The sequence below is a fragment of the Hyaena hyaena genome, unplaced genomic scaffold (assembly GCF_003009895.1).
Source record: "Hyaena hyaena isolate Hyena2069 unplaced genomic scaffold, ASM300989v1 scaffold_666, whole genome shotgun sequence".
Taxonomy (NCBI): Eukaryota; Metazoa; Chordata; class Mammalia; order Carnivora; family Hyaenidae; genus Hyaena; species Hyaena hyaena.
In genome coordinates this window covers 20,582-40,000 of record NW_024081295.1, presented here as the reverse complement: position 1 = coordinate 40,000, position 19,419 = coordinate 20,582, and the positions used below count along the sequence as shown (strand labels likewise).

The 19,419-nt window shown below is 37.6% G+C and overlaps 1 protein-coding gene across 2 annotated transcripts in view; it reads right to left on the bottom strand.

Moving 5' to 3' along the window:
- The window catches only part of NEK7 (NIMA related kinase 7), a 102,409-nt gene extending 83,312 nt beyond the window's left edge, over positions 1–19,097 (bottom strand). For both annotated transcript variants that reach the window (XM_039216965.1, XM_039216966.1), the window contains exon 1: positions 19,011–19,097. In XM_039216965.1, coding sequence (XP_039072896.1) covers positions 19,011–19,067 — 57 coding nt within the window. In that variant the 5' untranslated portion in view covers positions 19,068–19,097. The remainder of the gene's footprint in view (positions 1–19,010) is intronic.
- Between the last annotated feature and the right edge of the window lie 322 nt (positions 19,098–19,419).

Sequence of the window (19,419 nt, the reverse complement as noted above, 5' to 3'; positions counted from 1 at the left end):
AACATAACTAATTAACATGAATAACATAACTACAAGCCTATATGTGTTACTTCTCAATATTACTTTCTCTCTTAATTACTAACTATAAGACACCCATAACTCTTAAGGCATATTTAAAACTGTTCTTGGAAGTATTTATATTTTTGTGGTAAGCTATTATGTTTAGCCTCAGAACATTTCTGAATCTACATACTAACATGTTGTATTATATAAAAGGTATTCTGAAATCTCAGAAACAAAAACTAAATATTCAAAATTACAGATAACAACTAAGCAAACCTGAGAATGAATGAAGCTTTATATAACACCTTAAATATTCTGGTTTCTTATTAATGCATCTCTTGTTGATGTGAATGCACTCTAATCACATAACACCAGATCTTGCTAACTAATTGGGATTAACTTCTACATGTCAGTCTGTGTTTCTTGCTTCCTTCACATAAAACTTTTAAAATCAAACTCATTCTGCTGTGTCAGTGGCTCTTATTCTCACAGGTGCAGCAGGCTCTTTAAACAATGATTTCCTAAGACTAAATTAATTTCTTTAATTTGCTTTAAATTTGAAGGCAAGGGCATTTTTTAATGTTTGTTTATATTTTGAGAGAATGAGAAAGAGAGCGAGAGAATGAGAACCAGGAGAGGGGCAGAGAAAGAGGGAGACAGAATCTGAAGCATGCGCCAGGCTCTAAGCTGTCAGCACAGAGCCCAACAACGGGGCTCGAACTCATGAACTCTAAGATCATGACGTGATCTGAAGTCAGATGCTTAACAGACTGAGCCACCCAGGCGCCCCTGAAGGCAAGGACATTTAATGAGCAATAAGATAATTTAGGATAACATTAGGACAACAATTCTCTCTAGGGAAATTAGAAGAGTCACAGCATGGACTCATAAACTCCTCAGAGAGAAAATTATATCCTGATAATTCCTAATGGTACTGTTATCAATGAGCTAATATACAAGCCAGTAAGTATTAACTATATTTAACAGCATTTAAATATGGTCTTCATTGTTATTGAAAATTTATCTCCTACTGGTGGTTTTCATATTACCAATTATTCAAATTAATAAACTGCTTTATATTTTAGAATATTATTGGGTTTCTCTAAAGTTTAAGAATAATAAAACTTCAAAATCCTCTTCAATTTTATTTAGCAATAAAGTTCAAGCTATGATCTTGAAGATGATATAACTCATCACCAAATTACTCACACTGGAATAGCCTATTAATGATATTTAATATGATTCTTTCAAACACTATTCTCTACAAACTTTCTACAAACCTCACTGGAAGCCAAAACAAAAACCCGAAAAACAACACACAAAAAAATAGTCCATGTGCCAGCAAAATCTAATCATCCATGTCTTTTCACGTTTGAAAAACTATTTCCTGATGATTCCTTGAACTATTTCAAGGGTAGCCTACTTCTAAACATACTAAGTGTTGGAAATTTGTACCAGTTTGAACAATATGCCATTAATCATTACAACTGGCTTTTTACCAAAGGAGGAAATTCACTATAACAAAAGAAAAATGAGTGACCAAATATAACTAATTATCTAGTTACACATTTATAAGACGCTGGTATTTATATCATTTCATCATCATTAGTTATACCACCTAGCATAATAATTACTGTATCTAAATTATGTAACCAAAAATACTATCTTTCCCACCTTATCATGAGCAGAATAGTTAATTAATGACAAAGAGACTCCCATTTCCCCCACTCCTCCCCTGAGCGCCACCAGCCATATCTGGTAAAATAAAATATGCCAAGGAAATATCTCTGACTGAGAGAAACAGACAGAAATCGAGATAGGGAGAAACAGAGGGAAGAAGGTTTCTAAAATTCCATTTATTCCACAAGTGTTAACAGGGGAGAGGATATAAACAAACGAATACATAATGCAAACAATAAAAAGTAAACAAATACATGGTAGTATCTAATATTTATTCTACATGGTAGTATCTACTATTTATTCTGCATACTTAAATACTATGCAGAGAAATACAATCCAGTGATAAGATGGAAAATGAGTGGATGGTTATCTTAGATTGGGGAATTTAGGGATGATCTTACTGAGGAGGTGACATTTACATTGAACTTAAAAGATCAGAAGGAAAGCGCAGAAAAAAAAATAGCTGGAGAAAAAGTCTTAAGAATTATCTTGGTATGAAAAGGGAAAAGGCCAGTGTAGCTGGAATGCAGAGAAGGGGGACAGTGGTAAGGAAAGAGGTGCAAGCGGTAAGCACTGACAGAATCACATAGTGCTCCGATCCGCTATACATTTTTACAGAGATAACTCATAGTGCTGCATGGAGAAGGAACCAGAGAGGAGGGGAAGTAAAGCTGGGGAGGAAGGAGGGAAATGGACATGGGTAATAGACTGGACCTGGGAATTATAGTGAGATACACAGTAGATGGAATCAGGATATGATCTTGAGGTACAGTCAAAGGAATTGCTGATGAGTTGAATATGAGAAGTGAGGGACAGAGGGAAATCAAAGATAAATCATACATTTTTGGCTTGAGTGTGTAGACAATTCTTGATGTCATTTACATCAAGATAAACAGAGCGAAAGGACAGGCAGTTTGGGCAGAAGGTAGGCGATAAAAATGTAATAAAGGATATAATGTGATATATAAACAAGCAATGGGTAAAGAAATCTGTGGGCCAAGTAATTACTGGCAGAAATTGCCACTGTCATAGTCATAGTCGACGTTGTCATCATCATCATCATCCATCATCACCCTAGTGCTATGTACTAAGCACCATACTGAAAGAAAGCTCCATATCAACTTTATGATGTAAAAACCATTATTTTTCTCATTTACTGATAAGAAGAGTAAGACTTACAAATGTTAAATAACTTGTTTTCCATCACATAGCTAGAAAGTGGGAGATCCAAGAATTCATTTCAGACGATCTGTCTTCAGAGCTCATGCTCTCAACCACCATGCTAAAGAGCCAGTCCTTCTGTTTCCTTCTGGCAGCTCCAAGGATAAACCCTGGTGTTCCACAGGCTCATTCTTGGCCCTCACTTCTCCATTCATAATTCACTCTGGGCAATCGAATTCGCTGTTCAATCTCCCCCATTTATTGATTCTGGAAGTTCCTGTTGAAGTGATTCTGGGTACCCCCCATACCCTCCCATTGGACACCCAATCATAACTCTCCAAGAAACTCCTCCTCTGTCCCCTTGTTCTCACTTGATCTACATCCCCTTGATCTATACTTAATGAGATCCAGTCAAGAAAGAAAAAAAAAATGATGCATAATTAAATTTATTCTATATAAATGTGGCTGATAAAAGAGGTACTTATCAAAATTTATAAATATAAGAAATATTTGCTTTATGAATACTTAGTGAGGAAGCTGTTTGAAACATAACCATATTAAAAAGTCATAATATTCACATAATAATGATATAAAGAAAGACAAAATATAAAGATATCCTAAATGTAAATACTATGACTGAATTTTAATTCCAGTGTACTTAACAATGTTCTATTCATTTCAGATGCACAATACAGTGATTCAACAACTCCATATATTACTCAGTGCTTATCAAGTGGACCCTTAATCCCCTTCACCTATTTCACCCATCCCCCACCTGCTCTCCTCTTTGATAACCTTCTGGTCTCCACAGTTAAGAGTCTGCTTTTTTGATTTGTCTCTTTTTCCCCCCTTTGTTCATTTGTTTTGTTTTCTTAAAAACCACACATGAGTAAAATCATTTTTTTGGTCATTTTTTTGTTGATTGTTTCTTTTGCTTGCAGAAGGTTTTTATTTTGATAAGGTCCCAATAGTTTAGTTTTGTTTTCCTGGCCTCAAATGATATTATCCAGAAAAATGTGGCTACACAGAAATTACTGCCTGTGGTCTCTTCGAAGATTTTAATAGCTCCAGGTCTAACATTTAGGCCCTTAATCCATTTTGAGTTTATTTTTGTGTAGGGGTAAGAAAGTGATACAGTTTCATTCTTCTGCATGAGGCTGTCCAGTTTTCCCAGCACTGTTTGTTGAAGATACTGTCTTTTTTCAATTGCATGTTCTTGCCTCCTTTATTGAAGATCAATTGACCATACAATTGGGGGGTAATTTCTGGGTTTTCTATTCTTTTCCATTTATCCATGTATCTATTTTTGTGCCAGTACTGTACTGTTTTGATTACTACATACTTGTAATATCATTTGAAGTCTGGAATTGTGATACTGCCAGTTTTGTTTTTCATGATTCCTTTGGGTATTCAAGGTCTTTTGTGGTTCATATAAATTTTAGGATTGTTAATTCTAGTTCTGTGAAAAATGCTATTTGTATTTTGATAGACATTGCATTAAAACTGTAGATATAGCATAGACATTTAAAAAAATATTTGTTCTGGGGTGCCTAGGTGGCTCAGTCGGTTGAGCGTCTGACTTTGGCTCAGGTCATGATCTCACTGTTCATGAGTTAAAGCCCCACACTGAGCTCTGTGCTGACAGCTCAGAGCCTGGAGCCTGCTTCAGATTCTGTGTCTCCCTCTCTCTCTGCTCTTCCCTTACTCATGCTCTGTCTCTGTCTCTCAAAAATAAACATAAAAAAAATTTTTTAAATTTGTTCTTCCAATCCATGAACATGGACTGCTTTTCCATTTTTTTGTGTCATCTTCAATTTCTTTCATAAATGTTTAATAGTTTTCCAAGTACAGGTCATTCACCTTTCTGGTTAAGATTATTCATAGGTATTTTATAATTTTTGTGCAACTGTAAATGGGATTGTCTTCTTAATTTCTTTTCTGTTGCCTCATTATTAGTATATAGAAATGCAAAGGGTTTCTGTATATAGTTTTTCATCCTGAGACTTTAATGATTTCATTTATCAGTTCTTATAGTTTTTTGGTGGACTCTTTAGAGTTTTCTATATATAAGGTCATGCCATCTGTAAATGGTTAAGTTTTACTTCTTCCTTACCAATTCGGATGCCTTTCATTTTTTTCTCTTGTCTGATTCCTGAGCTATGACTTCCAGGACTCTGGTGAGTGGGAATGTTGTCTTGTTCCTGACCCATGGGAAAAGATCTTTTTCACCAATAAGCATGATGTCCACTGTGGGTTTTTCATATAAAGCCTTCATTAAAGGTTTATCTGGTTCCCCTACAGAACTCTACTCTGTTGAGAGTTTTTATCATGAATGTTGTACTTTGTCAAATGCTTTTTCTATATCTACTGAAATGATTGTATAGTTTTTAAACTCTTATTGATATGGTGTATTACAATGATTGATTTTCAAATACCAAAACACCCTTGCATCCTAGGTATAAATCCCACTTGATCGTGGTGAATGATTTTTTTTTTAATAATGTATTGTTGGATTTTGTTTGCTAACGTTGAAGAACTGGCCTGTAGTTCTGTTTTTTGTTGTTGTATCCTTATGTGGTTTTGGAATCAGGGCAATGCTGGCCTCACAGAATACATTTGGAAGTTTTCTTTTCTATTTTTTGGAATAGTTTGAGAAGAATAGGTCTTAATTCTTCTTTAAATGTTTGGTAGAATTGCGAGCGTAGCTGTTTGGTTCTGGACTTTTGTTTGTTGGGAATTTTCGAGTATTGATTCAATTTCTTTGCTAGTAATTGATCTGTTTAAATTTTCTATTTCTTCCTGTTTCCTGTTTTGGTAGGTTGTAAGTTGTAGGAATTTACCCATTTCTTCTAGATTGTCCAGTTTGTTAGCATAGAATTTTTCATAATATTCTCTTACAATCCTTTGTATTTCTGTGTTGCCCATTGTTATTTCTCCTCTTCCATTTCTGATTTTGTTTGAGTTTTCTCTTTTGTTGTTGTTGTTGTTGTTGTTTTTAAATTTTTTGGGGGGGGAGGAAGTCTGGCTAGAGGTTTATTAATTTTGCCAATCATTTCAAGAACCAGCTCGCCAGGTTTCACTGATCTGCTCTATTGGTTTTTGTTTTTGTTTTTTAGTTTCTATATCATTTATAACTGCTTTCCCTTTAATACTTCCTTCCTTCTACTGGATTTGGGTGTTGTTTATTCTTCTTTTTCTAGATCCTTTAGGTATTAAGGTTGTTTATTTGAAATTTTTCTTGCCTCCTGAAGTAACCCTATACTGGTATAAACTTCCCTCTTAACAACCACTTTTGCTGCATCCCAAAGCTTTTGGACTGTTGTGTTTTCATTTTCATTTGTCTCCACATATTTTTTTATTTCCTCCTTGATTTACTGGTTGACCCATTCATTCTTTAGTAGCATGTTATTTAACCTCCATGTATTTCTGCTTTTTCCAGATTTTTTTTCTTCTGGTTGATTTCTAGTTTCATCGCACTGTGGTCAGAAAAGATGCATGGTATGGAGTGCATGTGTGGCTCAGTTGGTTAAGTATTCAACTTCAGCTCAGGTCATGATCTCATGGGTTCATGAGTTCGAGCCCCATGTTGGGCTCTGTACTGATGGCTCAGATCATGGAGTCGGCTTCGGATTCTGTGTCTCCCTTACTCTCTGCCCCTCATCTGCTTGTGCACGCTCTCTCTCAAAAATAAACATTAAAAATTTTTAAAAAAAGATAAATGGTATACCTTTGATCTTTTTTGAAATTATTGAGATTTCTTTTGTGACCTAATATGTGATCTATTTTGATGAATATTCTAAATGGACTTGAAATGAATGTGTATTCTGCTGTCTTAGGTGAATGTTCTGAAGATCTCTATTAGATCCATTTGGTCCAGTGTGTCAAAGCCACTCTTTTCCTTATTGATTTTCTATGTAGATGACCTGTCCATTGATGTAAGCGGTGTGTAAAAGTCCCCTACTATTACTGTATTACTATCAATTAGTTCCTTTATATTTGTTATTAACTGTTGATGTATTTGGGTTCTCATGTTGGGGGCACAAATGTTTACAATTGTTTTGTCTTTTTGTTGGATTGTCCTCTTAATGATTATATAACCGTCCTTCTTCATCTCTAAAGTCTTTGGTTTTAAAGTAAATTTTGTCTGATGTATTTCTACCTCAGCTTTCTTTCTTTTCACATCACTGTGCATGATAAATGTTTCTCTATCCCCCCATTTTCAATTAACATGTGTCTTAAGTCTGAAGTGAATCTGCTGCAGAGAACATATAGATGAGTCTTGTTTTTTTTATCCACTCCATCACCCTGTGTCTTTTGATTAAAGCACTCATTCCATTTACATTCAGAGTAATTACTGACAGGTAGATATTTGCTGTCATTTTGTTCTTTGGCTTTTGTTTGTTTTTCGTGGGTCTTCTCTGTTCCTTTCTTCCCTTCCTCTCTTCTAGCACCATTAAGTTGACTTTCTTTAGTGATATACTTGGATTCCATTCTCTTTATCTTTTGCATATCTATTACCGGTTTTTGATCTGTGGTTACCATTCAGTATGTATATAACATCTTCAGCATATAGCACTCTATCATCTTAAGATGACAGTCACTTAAGTTTGAACCCATTCTTTATGTCTCTCCTCCCAATGTTTGAGGTATATGGTGTCTTACTTTACTTCCTTTTATTTTTTGAGTCCCTTGACTTTTACAGATAAATTATGTTTAATGGTATTGTGCTTCCTGTTTTTCTTACTTAAGGTCTTTCCTTTCCACTCAGACTCCCCTTTAATATTTCTGGCAGGGCTGGTTTAGTGGTCATGAACTCTAACTTTTGTTTGCCTCGGAACTCTTTCTGTCTCCTTCTATTTTGAATGACAGCCTTGCTGGGGATAGAGTATTCTTGGTTGCAGAGTTTCTTCCTTTCAGCACTTAAAATGTATCATGCCACTCCCTCCTGGCCTCAAAAGTTTCAGTTGAGGGGCACCTGGGTGGCTCAGACAGTTAAGTGTCCGACTTCAGCTCAGGTCATGATCTCACGGTTTGTGGATTCGAGCCCCATGTCAACCTCTGTGCTGACAGCTAGCTCAGAGCCTGGAGCCTGTCTTCGGATTCTGTATCTCCCTCTCTCTCTGACCCTCCCCTGATCACACTGTCTCTCTCTCTCTCTCTCTCTCTCTCTCCCAAAAAAAAAAAAAAGTTTCAGTTGAACAATCCAATGATAGCCTTATGCGGTTTTCCTTATAAATAACTGTTTTCTGTTCTTTTGCTGTTTTTAAAATTCTTTCTGTGTCAGTGCTTTTGGCCATTTTAATTACTATGTGTCTTGAAGTAGACCTCTTTGGGTTGATTTCATTGGGGGATCTCTGTGCCTCCTGGATCTGAATTTCTGTTTCCTTCTCCTAATTTGGGAAGTTTTCAGCTATTCTTTTTTCAAATCCATTTTCTGCCCCCTTTTTCTCTCTTCTTTTTCTGGGAATCCCTATAATGTGAATGTTATTATGCTTGATGTCGGCACTGAGTTCCCAAGTCTATTCTCATTTTGCATAATTATTTTCCTCTCACTTGCTCAGCTTGATTACTTTCCATTACCCTGTCCTCCAGGTGGCTGAATCATTCTTCTGATTCTTCTAGCTTGTTATTTACTCCATCTAGTATATTTTTAATTTCAATTATTGTGTTCTTCACCTCTGACTGGTTCTCTTTTTATACCTGTTAAGGATCTCACTGATATCTTCTACTCTTTTTTCAGGTCCAGTAAGTAGCTTTATGATCATTACTTTAAATTCTCCATCAGACACATTACTTATCTCTCCATTTTATTTAGGTCTCTTATTGTGATTTTTGTCCTGTTCTTTCACTTGGGACATATTCCCTTGTCACCTCATTTTGCCTAAACCTGTGTGTCTCTTTCAGTGTTTTAGGAATGTCAGCTATGTCTCTTACTCTTGAAAGTAGTGGGTGAGGCACGCACTTTTAACAAAGTGGTGGTGGCCCTGATCCTCCTCCACAGGGGAGGAGCAGCCATCACAGAGACCTGGGCCACGGGGGCCAGTCCACAAACTGTACGTGGGTGAGGGGATGTAGTTTTAACAAGGTGCATGTGTTCCTATAGGAGGTGAAGAGCCACCGCCGGTATTGAGACTGAAGCCCCACAAAGCTTGCGGTTGGGAGATGCAGTGTTTGGCAAGGTTTGCACAGGGCATCTAGGGGAGGAGATCCACAGCACCTGGACTGAGGCAGGTCTGGCTGGAGGGGGTGGGGGGAAGGTGTAAGGAGGTGGGCTGTGAATGCTGGTGCTGTGTGGTTCCTGCAGGTAGCTATGTGTTTATGCTGGGGGGCAAGGGAGGGAAATGGGGACTGCCAGCTCCTTTGTTCCTGGAGAAGTCCCTCAGGGAACCTGAGTTTAGTAAATAGCTCTCCCTCCCATAAGAGCCAGGCATTTTTCAAACTGCCGCCTCGAGGCTGTATTTCTGAGGGCCATTTGCTATGCTGTCTCTCTAAGGGTGAGGACTCAGCTCCCTATGCCCTCTGGGCTGAGTCTGCAGATTTTTAAAGTTCCAGGCTTTTTAAGTCCTGCTGGTTGAAAGAGCTCACCAAATTTGGCCCTCAGACTTTCAATGCCAAATGCTATGGGGAGTTGCAGGCTCCCCAGTATGATAGTCTGTTTCTTACCCCCTTCCACTCCCATGCTCCCTCCCTCTCGCAGCCAGACCCTTCTCTCCCCTTCCTACCCTCTTTGATGTGGCCTCTTCTCTAAATTTAGCTGTAGAGTTTGTTCCCAGTCTTTGGGTTGTTTTCTGAGTATTTACATTGATGTGAGTGGTATAGCTGTAACCATGGGACGAGGGGAGTTTAGGGTCCTCCTACTCTGCCGTCTTCCCTGGGAGTGATATGACCGAATTCTAACAAACATAATACAATCCATACATTCAATGTTCCCCTTCAAAACAGGTGCCATGATCACACAGACTTACTCCAGGAAGGCTTCCAATACTTAACTAGGTTTGAAATTCCTCCTTTAAAATAGTAATCAGTCTGTGAACCATATGAAAATTACTGGTCTCATTTTAGAAGTATCTCATTTTGGTCAAAAGAAGAATACATTTTTCATCAAGTAAATATAAGTACTTGGCACTAAGCAATTTTGCAATATTTTCAAATATCAAATAGACCCTCAAAAATGGAATGGTTTTCATCACTGTAATTATTAATCTATATTTCAGGCAATGAATGCTGTTCCAAATACATTGGAAAACTATTTTAATTAATGTTGGCTTCACATTTGTCCACATCACTCTGAACAGACTGTTCAAACCTAAATTTCCAAGACAACAGATGAAAGAATCTTTATTGTATTCTCATTTTTTTTAAATCATCTAATTTTCTCCAGGTAGTTCCTTTAAAATTTGAGGAACACTTACCTCTAAGTATGGATACATGAGCAATCTAAATTCAAAACTCAACCAAACTTTAAATATTTTGAAATTATTTCTCATTTGACAGCTTTCTTATTATTCTCTATTATAATGTAGTTTTTTCCTAAAATAACTCTAAAGTAACTAAAATCTATGTAATATTAACATAATATATTTTATTAATATTTAGCTCAGGGGTACTGTTAATCAGTTAAGCATCTGACTTTTCGTTCTGGCTCAGGTCATGATCTCACACTTCTTGAGATCAAGCCCCACGTTGGGCTCTGCAGACAGCACGCAGACTTCCTGTCTAGAATTCTTTCTCTCCCTTTCTCTCTGCCTGCCTAGCCCTCACCCCTACCACCACTACCACCACCCAACCCCCGGGCTCATGATTTCTCTCTCTCAAAATAAATAAACATTAAAAATATTTAGCTGAAGAGGTATAAATTAAATTAACTTTCATTTAGTGATTAATTCATTTATCCAACAAACATTATTGAGTAGAAATTATCTACTATCACTAACATAAAATGTGACCCACAAATGTGAACACTGCACTGCTAAGGCAGTGTATTCTTCCTTTTAACTGAAGTATAACTGATGTACTATGTTATATTAGTTTCAGGTTTATAATATATTAATTCACAATCTATATATTACTCAATGATCATCACCATACGCACTGTCACCATCTGTCAGCATACATTATTATAATATTATTGGCTATATTCCATATTTTGTATTTTTCACCTCTGTGACTTAGTTATTTTATAACTGGAAGTTAGTATTTCTTAATCTTAAAATTTCACTTATTTTTGTGCACCCCCTCACCTACCTCCCCCTCTGCAACCAATCTGTTCTTCGTATTTAAGAGTCTCTTTTTTGTTTGTCCATTTGTTTTGCTTTTTAGATTCCACATATAAGTGAAATCATATGGTATTTGTCTTTCTCTAACTTATTTCATTTAGCATAATACCCTATAATACCAATCCACATTGTTTTAAATGGCGAGATCACACCTTTCCTTTACACATTCACTCTTCTTTACCCATTCACCTATCAGTGAATACTTGGGCTGTTTTCATATCTTGGCTATTGTAAATAATGCTGCAATAAACACAGGGGTGCATATACCTTTTCAAAGTATCATCTTAATTGTTTGAAGCGTATTAGTGTAAGGAATTACCCAATCATCATTATTTTTCTGAGAGTAATCTTTTTGTTGTCTTCCAAATCATACATTTCCTCTACTATAAACTATCCATACTATCTCTATCATGAAATGTAGTTTATACAACATTATAGTGAGCCTTTATGCTCATTATGCTCCATTAGTGATTAAATATCTGTGAATACCATTACCTTACTACCTTAGATTTAGAGATGAAAGATAGCATACTATAAGCAAAATATGACTGAATCTGAGTCCAAAATAAGTAAAGACACAAAATTCAGTGAGAGAAGAGGAGACCAGATGATGCCCTTCTAAGTTATATAAGGAAATGCAGAATTCATTGTAACAGCAATAAAAAGCAGCCTTGTAAGGAGTGTGATATAGTGAAAGTATACTTTAAAAGGATTACTCATGCTACAGTGTAAAGAATAAATTAGAAATGATAAAATGAAAGGTAAAGAGCTCAGCTGCAAAGTTTTGGCAATAATCCAGGAAAAAGGTAACAATAAGCTAGAGTAGTACAGTCCGGTTATAGAGAATTAGCAGATCAGATAGCTTTTTAGAAAATAAAACCAAGAGAACATGGTAATTGCCTAAACATAATATATGAGATTCCCTTGTTTGTAATTTGGGCAACTAGATGGATGGTAGTAATAATCATAAGCAAAAGTGCAATCCTGGACAGAATATAACAAATTTCATCTTGAAAACTAGGTGACTGAGGTACCTATAAAAATATCAAGATTCATAGTGATTAAGATCAAACTGGCCAGGAAATGCACGAGGAGCTTCCTCTCTGAAAGCTGAAGAATCACTGGCTCAGACTCAGACAACCATGGGTCAAATCCCAGCTCCACCACTTACTAGCTATGTTACCAAGGGCCAATTAGTTAATTAGTCTGAGTCTCAGTCCCTTACTTGTAGTGTGTGAAAAACAATGCTTTGTATGTCATCTGTCAGAAATAAATGAAGCAATATATTCAAAATACTTAGCACAAAGTAAGTGCATTTTAAGAACTCAAAAATTAGTAGATATCAATAATAGCAGCTGTACCAGCACCCCGGACAAAAGCAGGATGAAGGTGTTAAGATAGCAAGCGGTGGGGGGGGGGGGGGGGGGGGGGGGGGGGGGGGGGGGGGGGGGGTGATGAGGAAGGCAAAAGATAACAGCTATCAGAAAGGTGACAAAAGGTGACAATCCTTAAGATGGGGAGCAGAAGCCTCAGTACAGCAGGTTTCACCCCTTCTGACTCCCAGGAAAAAGGAGTAGTGATCAGAAGGAGGTACTGCAGATGGAGAAGGCCGCTGTTGCTACCTCCTGACCATTATGGTTAATGGCTATTAGAGAACAAGTAGCCTCCACGTGAGAGGGTGACAGGGGAAGCAGTGTCCTTGGGGGAAAGAGAGAACATTCCAGTTAAAATAATGAGGTGGAAAAAAATGTTCAGTAAGAAATGAAGGGCATAGATGGTTACTGATACAATAAAATAGAAATTCTGTAGCTATTTGTATATTTTAATATTTATATTCAAAAAGGTGGTGCTTAAGAGTACTGATTGATTGACACCAAGTTTATATTCATTCAACAAACATGTACTGAATGTCTACTGTGCACTCTGGGTACCATTCTGGAGACTAGGGATAAAGCTTATACTCTTAAGAAAACAATGGTAGTGAACAAAATAAAAAGCAATGAGATGATAATTCTATGGAGAAAAATATGGTAGCGAAGGCATACTGGGTTGGCGTGAAATTTCAATTTTCATTGAATGATCAAAGAAGGTGATATTCAATGTACTTGAAGAAGATGAGTGAACAAGCTGATGCGAAACTATCATAAGGTTTTAAAAGGACATGATTTGACAATAATGTTATATTTTATATTTAAATTTTGTATACTTTTGTAATTCTGTGTTGAGTTCAGTGGAAGGAGGCAAGGGCAGAAACAGAGACCATTTGGGAAGCTATTCACAATAAGGTCTGTGAAAAATTAACTTTGACCACAGTGGTGGCATAGAGTAGGAAATATCCCGATTCTAAATGTATTTTAAAGCTAGAGCTTATGGATTAGATATAAGACGAGGGATTGGTGGGAGTCAGGAATGTCCCTAAAAGCTTTAGCCTAGCAACTGCAAGTATGGACTTCCCACTAATTGTGACAGAGAAAATTGTAGATAGAACAGTTTTAGCAGTAATATTTGGAGTTCAGATTCAGACATGTTAGGTTTGAGACATGCAAATGTGATGTCAGTATGCAAGTGGATACAAAAGTTTGGAATTCAGGACAGAGGACTGGGTTGAGATATAAATCTGAGAGTCACCAGCATATAGATCATATTTAGAATCCTGATTTGTTAAGAGGTTCAGGAAGGGAGAAGAAATCAGCAAAGGAAGGACCACTAAGACATGGGAAAAACAAAGTTCTTGGAAGCTAAGCAAGGAACAGGCTTCAAAGAAGAAGGTATGGTCAACTCTATCAATGCAGCTGATAAGCCCGGAAGATGAGGCCAAAGACCCCACAGCTGGACTGAGCAACACGGGAAGTGCAATCCTGGCAAAGGCAGTGTAGGTGGCATGGTCAGAGAGAAAGCTTAATTGGAGTACACTTGAGAAAGTGAAAGAAGAGACAAAACTACAAATAATTCTTTCTAGGAATTTTGCAATAAAAGGCAGCAGAGAAATAGGTCAACAGCTGGAGAGAGGAAGGACTTCAAATGCTGTGTTTTGAGTTTGTTTGGTTTGGTTTGTTGTTTGATGGGAAAAATAACAGCACCTTAGTAACATAATAGAAAGGACTCAGTAGAGGAAGCTGAAATAAGCAGGGGATGGAGATGGGATCTGGTGCTCATGGGAGCTCTGGCCTTTGAGGACAGTGTGGCTCCTGCATCTGAAAGGGAAAAGGCAGATCACAGGAGTACAAATTCTGGGAGGTGGATTTCCATGGTAGGCGTCTGTGAACATTCTCTTCTGATTGTTTCCGTTTTTGCTTTTTTTTTTTTTTTTAAGTGAAGTAGGAAAGCAAGGGCATTAGCTGAGACTGAAGATGGAGGAGAAAGTGTTGGGGGCTGAGGAAGAAAAAATAGGAGGTAGTCACTGAAGAGACTGGGGAGCAAAGGTACTAAAAGGATATGGCTGCTGATATATAAATAAGAGTTTCTCGGTCCATGGTCAAGGTTTGTGGTCATGAACTTAAACTATGTATAGCAAGAGTCTTCTTTCCTCAAAACAGTGGCTGCTCATTCTCCTGTGCCTTTATTAATAAAGCTACTCAATGAGCTAAACTTGTTAAAAGAAGACCATTACATCTAAACTTGTATAAAGACTCCCCAAAATAAAAGCTCTACTCAATGCTATATGACAAGTACCTTGGCAAAAATCAATTCATCAAAAGAAGCAAGCTAAATTACCCTATAAACTACTTTCACAAAGAAAGTAATTCTGCATAAGAAGCTAACGAGAAGAGAAGGGGGCCACCTGGGTGGCTCCGCTGGTTAGGCATCCACTCTTGATCTCAACGTAGGTCATGATCTCAGAGTTCATGAGTTCAAGCCCCACGTGGGGCTCTGTGCTGGCAGCGTGAAGCTTGCTTGGAATTCTTTCTCCCTCTCTCTCTGCCCCTACCCCACTTATGCTCCTCACTCTCCTAAATAAACTTGTAAAAAAATTATTTAAAAAAAAAAGAGAAAGAAAAGAAGGTAATACGTTATCATGACCAAAAATCCTACCTACTCAATAGAGTCAACTGGAGGCTGCTTCACTCTGGCCCACAGCACACGTGGGTTACTAGCATGACATGCTACAAGGTAAACCTCACCTCTTCACACTCCTTTCACAGAGAAGCAACAGCACAAATGGACTCTGGATTGGGCTTCAATGAAGCTTAAAAGAATGGTCAGTCTACCTTTCTGCTGGGATTAGAAAACAGCAAGTCAAGATTCTCATACCTTCCAAGCTGTAAAATAAGGACTACTTTTCTATCCGCAGATGTGGGATACTTACCCTCTTTCACAAGTAGCTAAAGAGTTACATTATATATCTACAAATTTATAGATAATAATTACAATCTAAGCCCTAAAGATTATTACAATTAAAATGAATCTTCCTTCCTTCTGGGGCACCAGAGTGGCTAGTCAGTTTAAGCAACCAACTCTTCGTTTCAGCTCAGGTCATGATCTCACAGTTCGTGAGTTTGAACCCCATGTTGGGGGGCATGCTGACAGTGTGGAGCCTGCTTGGCATTCTCTCCCTCTCTCTCTGTCCCTCCTCCGCTCATGTGCGTGTGCATATGCACTCTCTCTATATCGCAAAATAAATAAACTAAAAAAAATTAGTTCTCCTTCTAATCACTCCCAAAAATCATTAGTATTCTACTGATTATAATTGTTTTGTATTTAAATGTATGATAAAAATGTGAATGTACCATAGCTCTCTTCAAACAATGACTACATATCAAAATACTCACAAAATGTTAGTTGTAAACTTCCCATTGTTTAAAATTAGTCTCGCAGTAGAAAACATTTTACTATTTATCTGTCACCATCTTATACACGGTTTGTATTTTTTAATTAAGCTAAATCCATTGATCCACAAACAAGAGTTCTTAAATCAATGAGAATATATAGAATTAAAATCTAGTCAAAATATCCTTGCAGTATCTTCTAGGTTTTAGTAGAAGGAATCAAAGGAAAGAAGGAAGGAAATGAAGGGAAGGGAAAAAATGAAAGCTGATAGAAAAAAATCTTCTCTAAATTCAAGAGAATGATAATAGTGCAAAAGCACATTTTAAAAGATACATAATCGGGGCGCCTGGGTGGCTCAGTCGGGTAAGCGTCCGACTTCGGCTCAGGTCATGATCTCACAGTTCGTGGGTTCGAGCCCTGAGTCAGGCTCTGTGCTGACAGCCAGCTCAGAGCCTAGAGCCTGATTCAGATTCTGTATCTCCCTCTCTCTCTCTGACCCTCCCCTGCTCACGCTGTCTCTCTCTCTCTCAGAAATAAATGAAAACATTTAAAAAGATACATAAATCTCACAATCTAACACTTCCAAAAAAAAAAGAAATTCCTATATTAAAAATGAGACCATTTATTATGCATTATGGGATTACAGTATTTATCTCAAACAAGGAAAGGGAAGATATGCCAGGAATATACATCACTCATCATTATAACAGGGCATAATTGGTATTTGACATGTCGAAAGCTGACGCCCCTAGATTTCTGTTTATGTCCAGACTGATATTAGCATTACAAAAGTGAAAGAAGTCACTTGGCTAACCATATGTTGCCATATCACCCCCGTTATTCAGGCCAATGGTGTGGAACAAAACAAAAGAAGGCTGTCAACCCCGAGGAGATGCCTTCCTTTCCCAGCCCTTTAAAATAATGCTACCAAGAGCGGGAACATTTTTCAAAGATTTAATAAGCAATAACACCTATAAGCTCTTGTCAGGTAATCTTTCTTTCACGATCTCACACCATCAGTCTGAATGCGGGGCGGGGGGGGGTGGGGGTCCTTTTCCCTTCCCCCACTTGCCACAAGCAGCTAGAACCTGGGATAACCCTTGCCTGTTTCCAGCAGGGAGAGAGGCCCACCCACACAGGAGCAGCAGCAGGAGGCATAAAGGAAAGGAACAGTGTGGAAAGAGATGCAGAACCACATATATAATCTTGAAATGTATGCTGTGTGGCAGCTTCGTGTCTCATAGGAAAATAATTACTTTCATTTTTGCCTCCTACCGCCACTCCGACCTTTCCCGGTCAGTGAGTCAGTGGGAGGCAAAAATGAAGGTGCTTTCCGCCCCCCTTTGAAACTGAGGGCTGGCCCAAACTGTGGATTTCAGAATTGCAACGCGAACTGCCTAATTTGCAGAGGTGCTTCCTTTATCGTCTTCACTAGAAACAACAAGACTATCAAACAATAGTGTTCACCCATGTGGATAAAATTGGCACTAACGTGTGCATATATCTATCTGATAGTTAGAAGGTGCTAATTACAACCTCGATGATATATGAGCATAACAGAAAATATAGACAGACTTTTTAAAAAACATCCATCTTGAATTAAAATAACGGACACTGTATATTAACTAGCTGGAATTTAAATAAAAACCTAAAAATAAAGAAATTAAAATTGCGGCCTTACTCTAAGCTAAAGGGTCTCTTTTTTGAATACCGAGAATTCAGGTAAGTATACCAAAGAAAGGCAATGTAAACTTCAATTAGATAAAGGGCTGATTTAAACATCTTCATCTGAAGGAGGTCCTGCTTGGCTTCAATGACATCTCCTTATGGAGGCCCTGCTCCATATGAAGAAGTGCAGTACCACAGCGCGTCCAAAGTAAGTAAGGTGTAGTCCTCTTCCTCCGGCAGAGTATAACCCCAGAGAGATAAGAAAATATCCACGTAAAATAATACAAAGGTGTCAGAAATAACAGAAGACATACAGAGAATGTATTATCAGGTTTCCAAGAAAAAGGTATGACAATCAGAAAAAGCTTCATGATAGAAATGGCATTGTAAATGGTTCTTAAAAGACAGGCAGGAATTCAGAAACTGGAGAGAAAAATGAGGGTGCAAAGTGAACAAAATCACAGAGGTAAAAAAGGCAGTTTATGTGTTGGCAGAATTTTCTGAACTGTGTTTCACAGACACTGTGTTTCACGGACACTGACTCTGGGAGAAGTCAAGAGATGCGCCTAAAAAGATTTTTAAAAGTCCCATAGTTAAATAAGCGTGAAAAACACTTACACCCTAGGTCTTCCTCTTGGAAATTTTGAGTGCACAGCAGAAAAAGAAAGGCTCTGAGGAAGGACTGTCATCAAGTAACTGTTTAACCCAAGTCCCATCAACTTATATGACTACAGAACTTATTTGAAAGAATATCCATCAATTCTTCAAACAATTTCAGCATCATGATCTAAGCAAAACTGAGATAAGATTAGAAGAGTAGATCTGAGACATATTCTAGAATGCCACAAATACAAAACTGAGAAATGCAACCTTTGTGAATGCAGCAAAAATGAGATTTTGGCCCTACTATGGAGGGGTATATTATTTCAAACCTATCATTGAGCTTAGTGGCAAGCTTTGTATAAAACATTCTTTTTACTTCATTAAGTGTTTTACAAATACACAAGCAACCACCTACATGGAGAAAGACACTGCTAATCAGAGAACATGAGCAAAGGAGCAACAAATGGAAGGCAGCTGTGGCTAATGCAGGGTCAGCCAGCCAAAGCAAAGACAAGGCACCACATACCCCAGGCACCCCGCAAGCTGGGTACAGACTCACTTGTGTTCTTTTCTCTCTAATATTATTAACTCTCAAAGCTTACCAGTCATTCGATTAAAGTAAAATTTAAAGCTGTCTTTTTCTTTTTTAATGTTTGTGCATGAAAACCAAGTATTCTAAAACACTACTGAAAATATAAATAATTCTAAAACTTATAAATTCATAATTAGCATTTTGGGGGCTATTTTAGTTCCTAAAGGAACTGTAATTCTGTGTACACACACACACACACACACACACACACACACCCCACCCCACCCCACCCCACCCCACCCTTCATTAGAACAAATTACCTGTGGCTGGAACTGGGGAACAGGTGGCCCTTGCATTCCTTGTGATTGTTCATCCATTGTCTGAAGCAACAGGAACTTTAGAACTCTGCAAAAATATGAAGTTCAAATTTAAATAATGTAATCATTACCAAGTTGTTTTGCTTATCATATGCCTGAGGCTTGCATTCAAATATTAGATTTACCTAATGTTTCAAAACGTATCCAAGAAGATACCCCATACTCTTATATCTGCCATTTGCTACCTTCAAGCTCTGTTTAGCTAACACAAGTAGTATATTTACTGTCCCAACTAAGTCCATTTCTCCAAAATAGTATTACATGCTTAGAAATTCCTATTTTGTGAGACGAAATTCTCTCTTCTCCATTATACTGTATGGACCAAACTTCCCTTTACCCTTGCCAATATGCA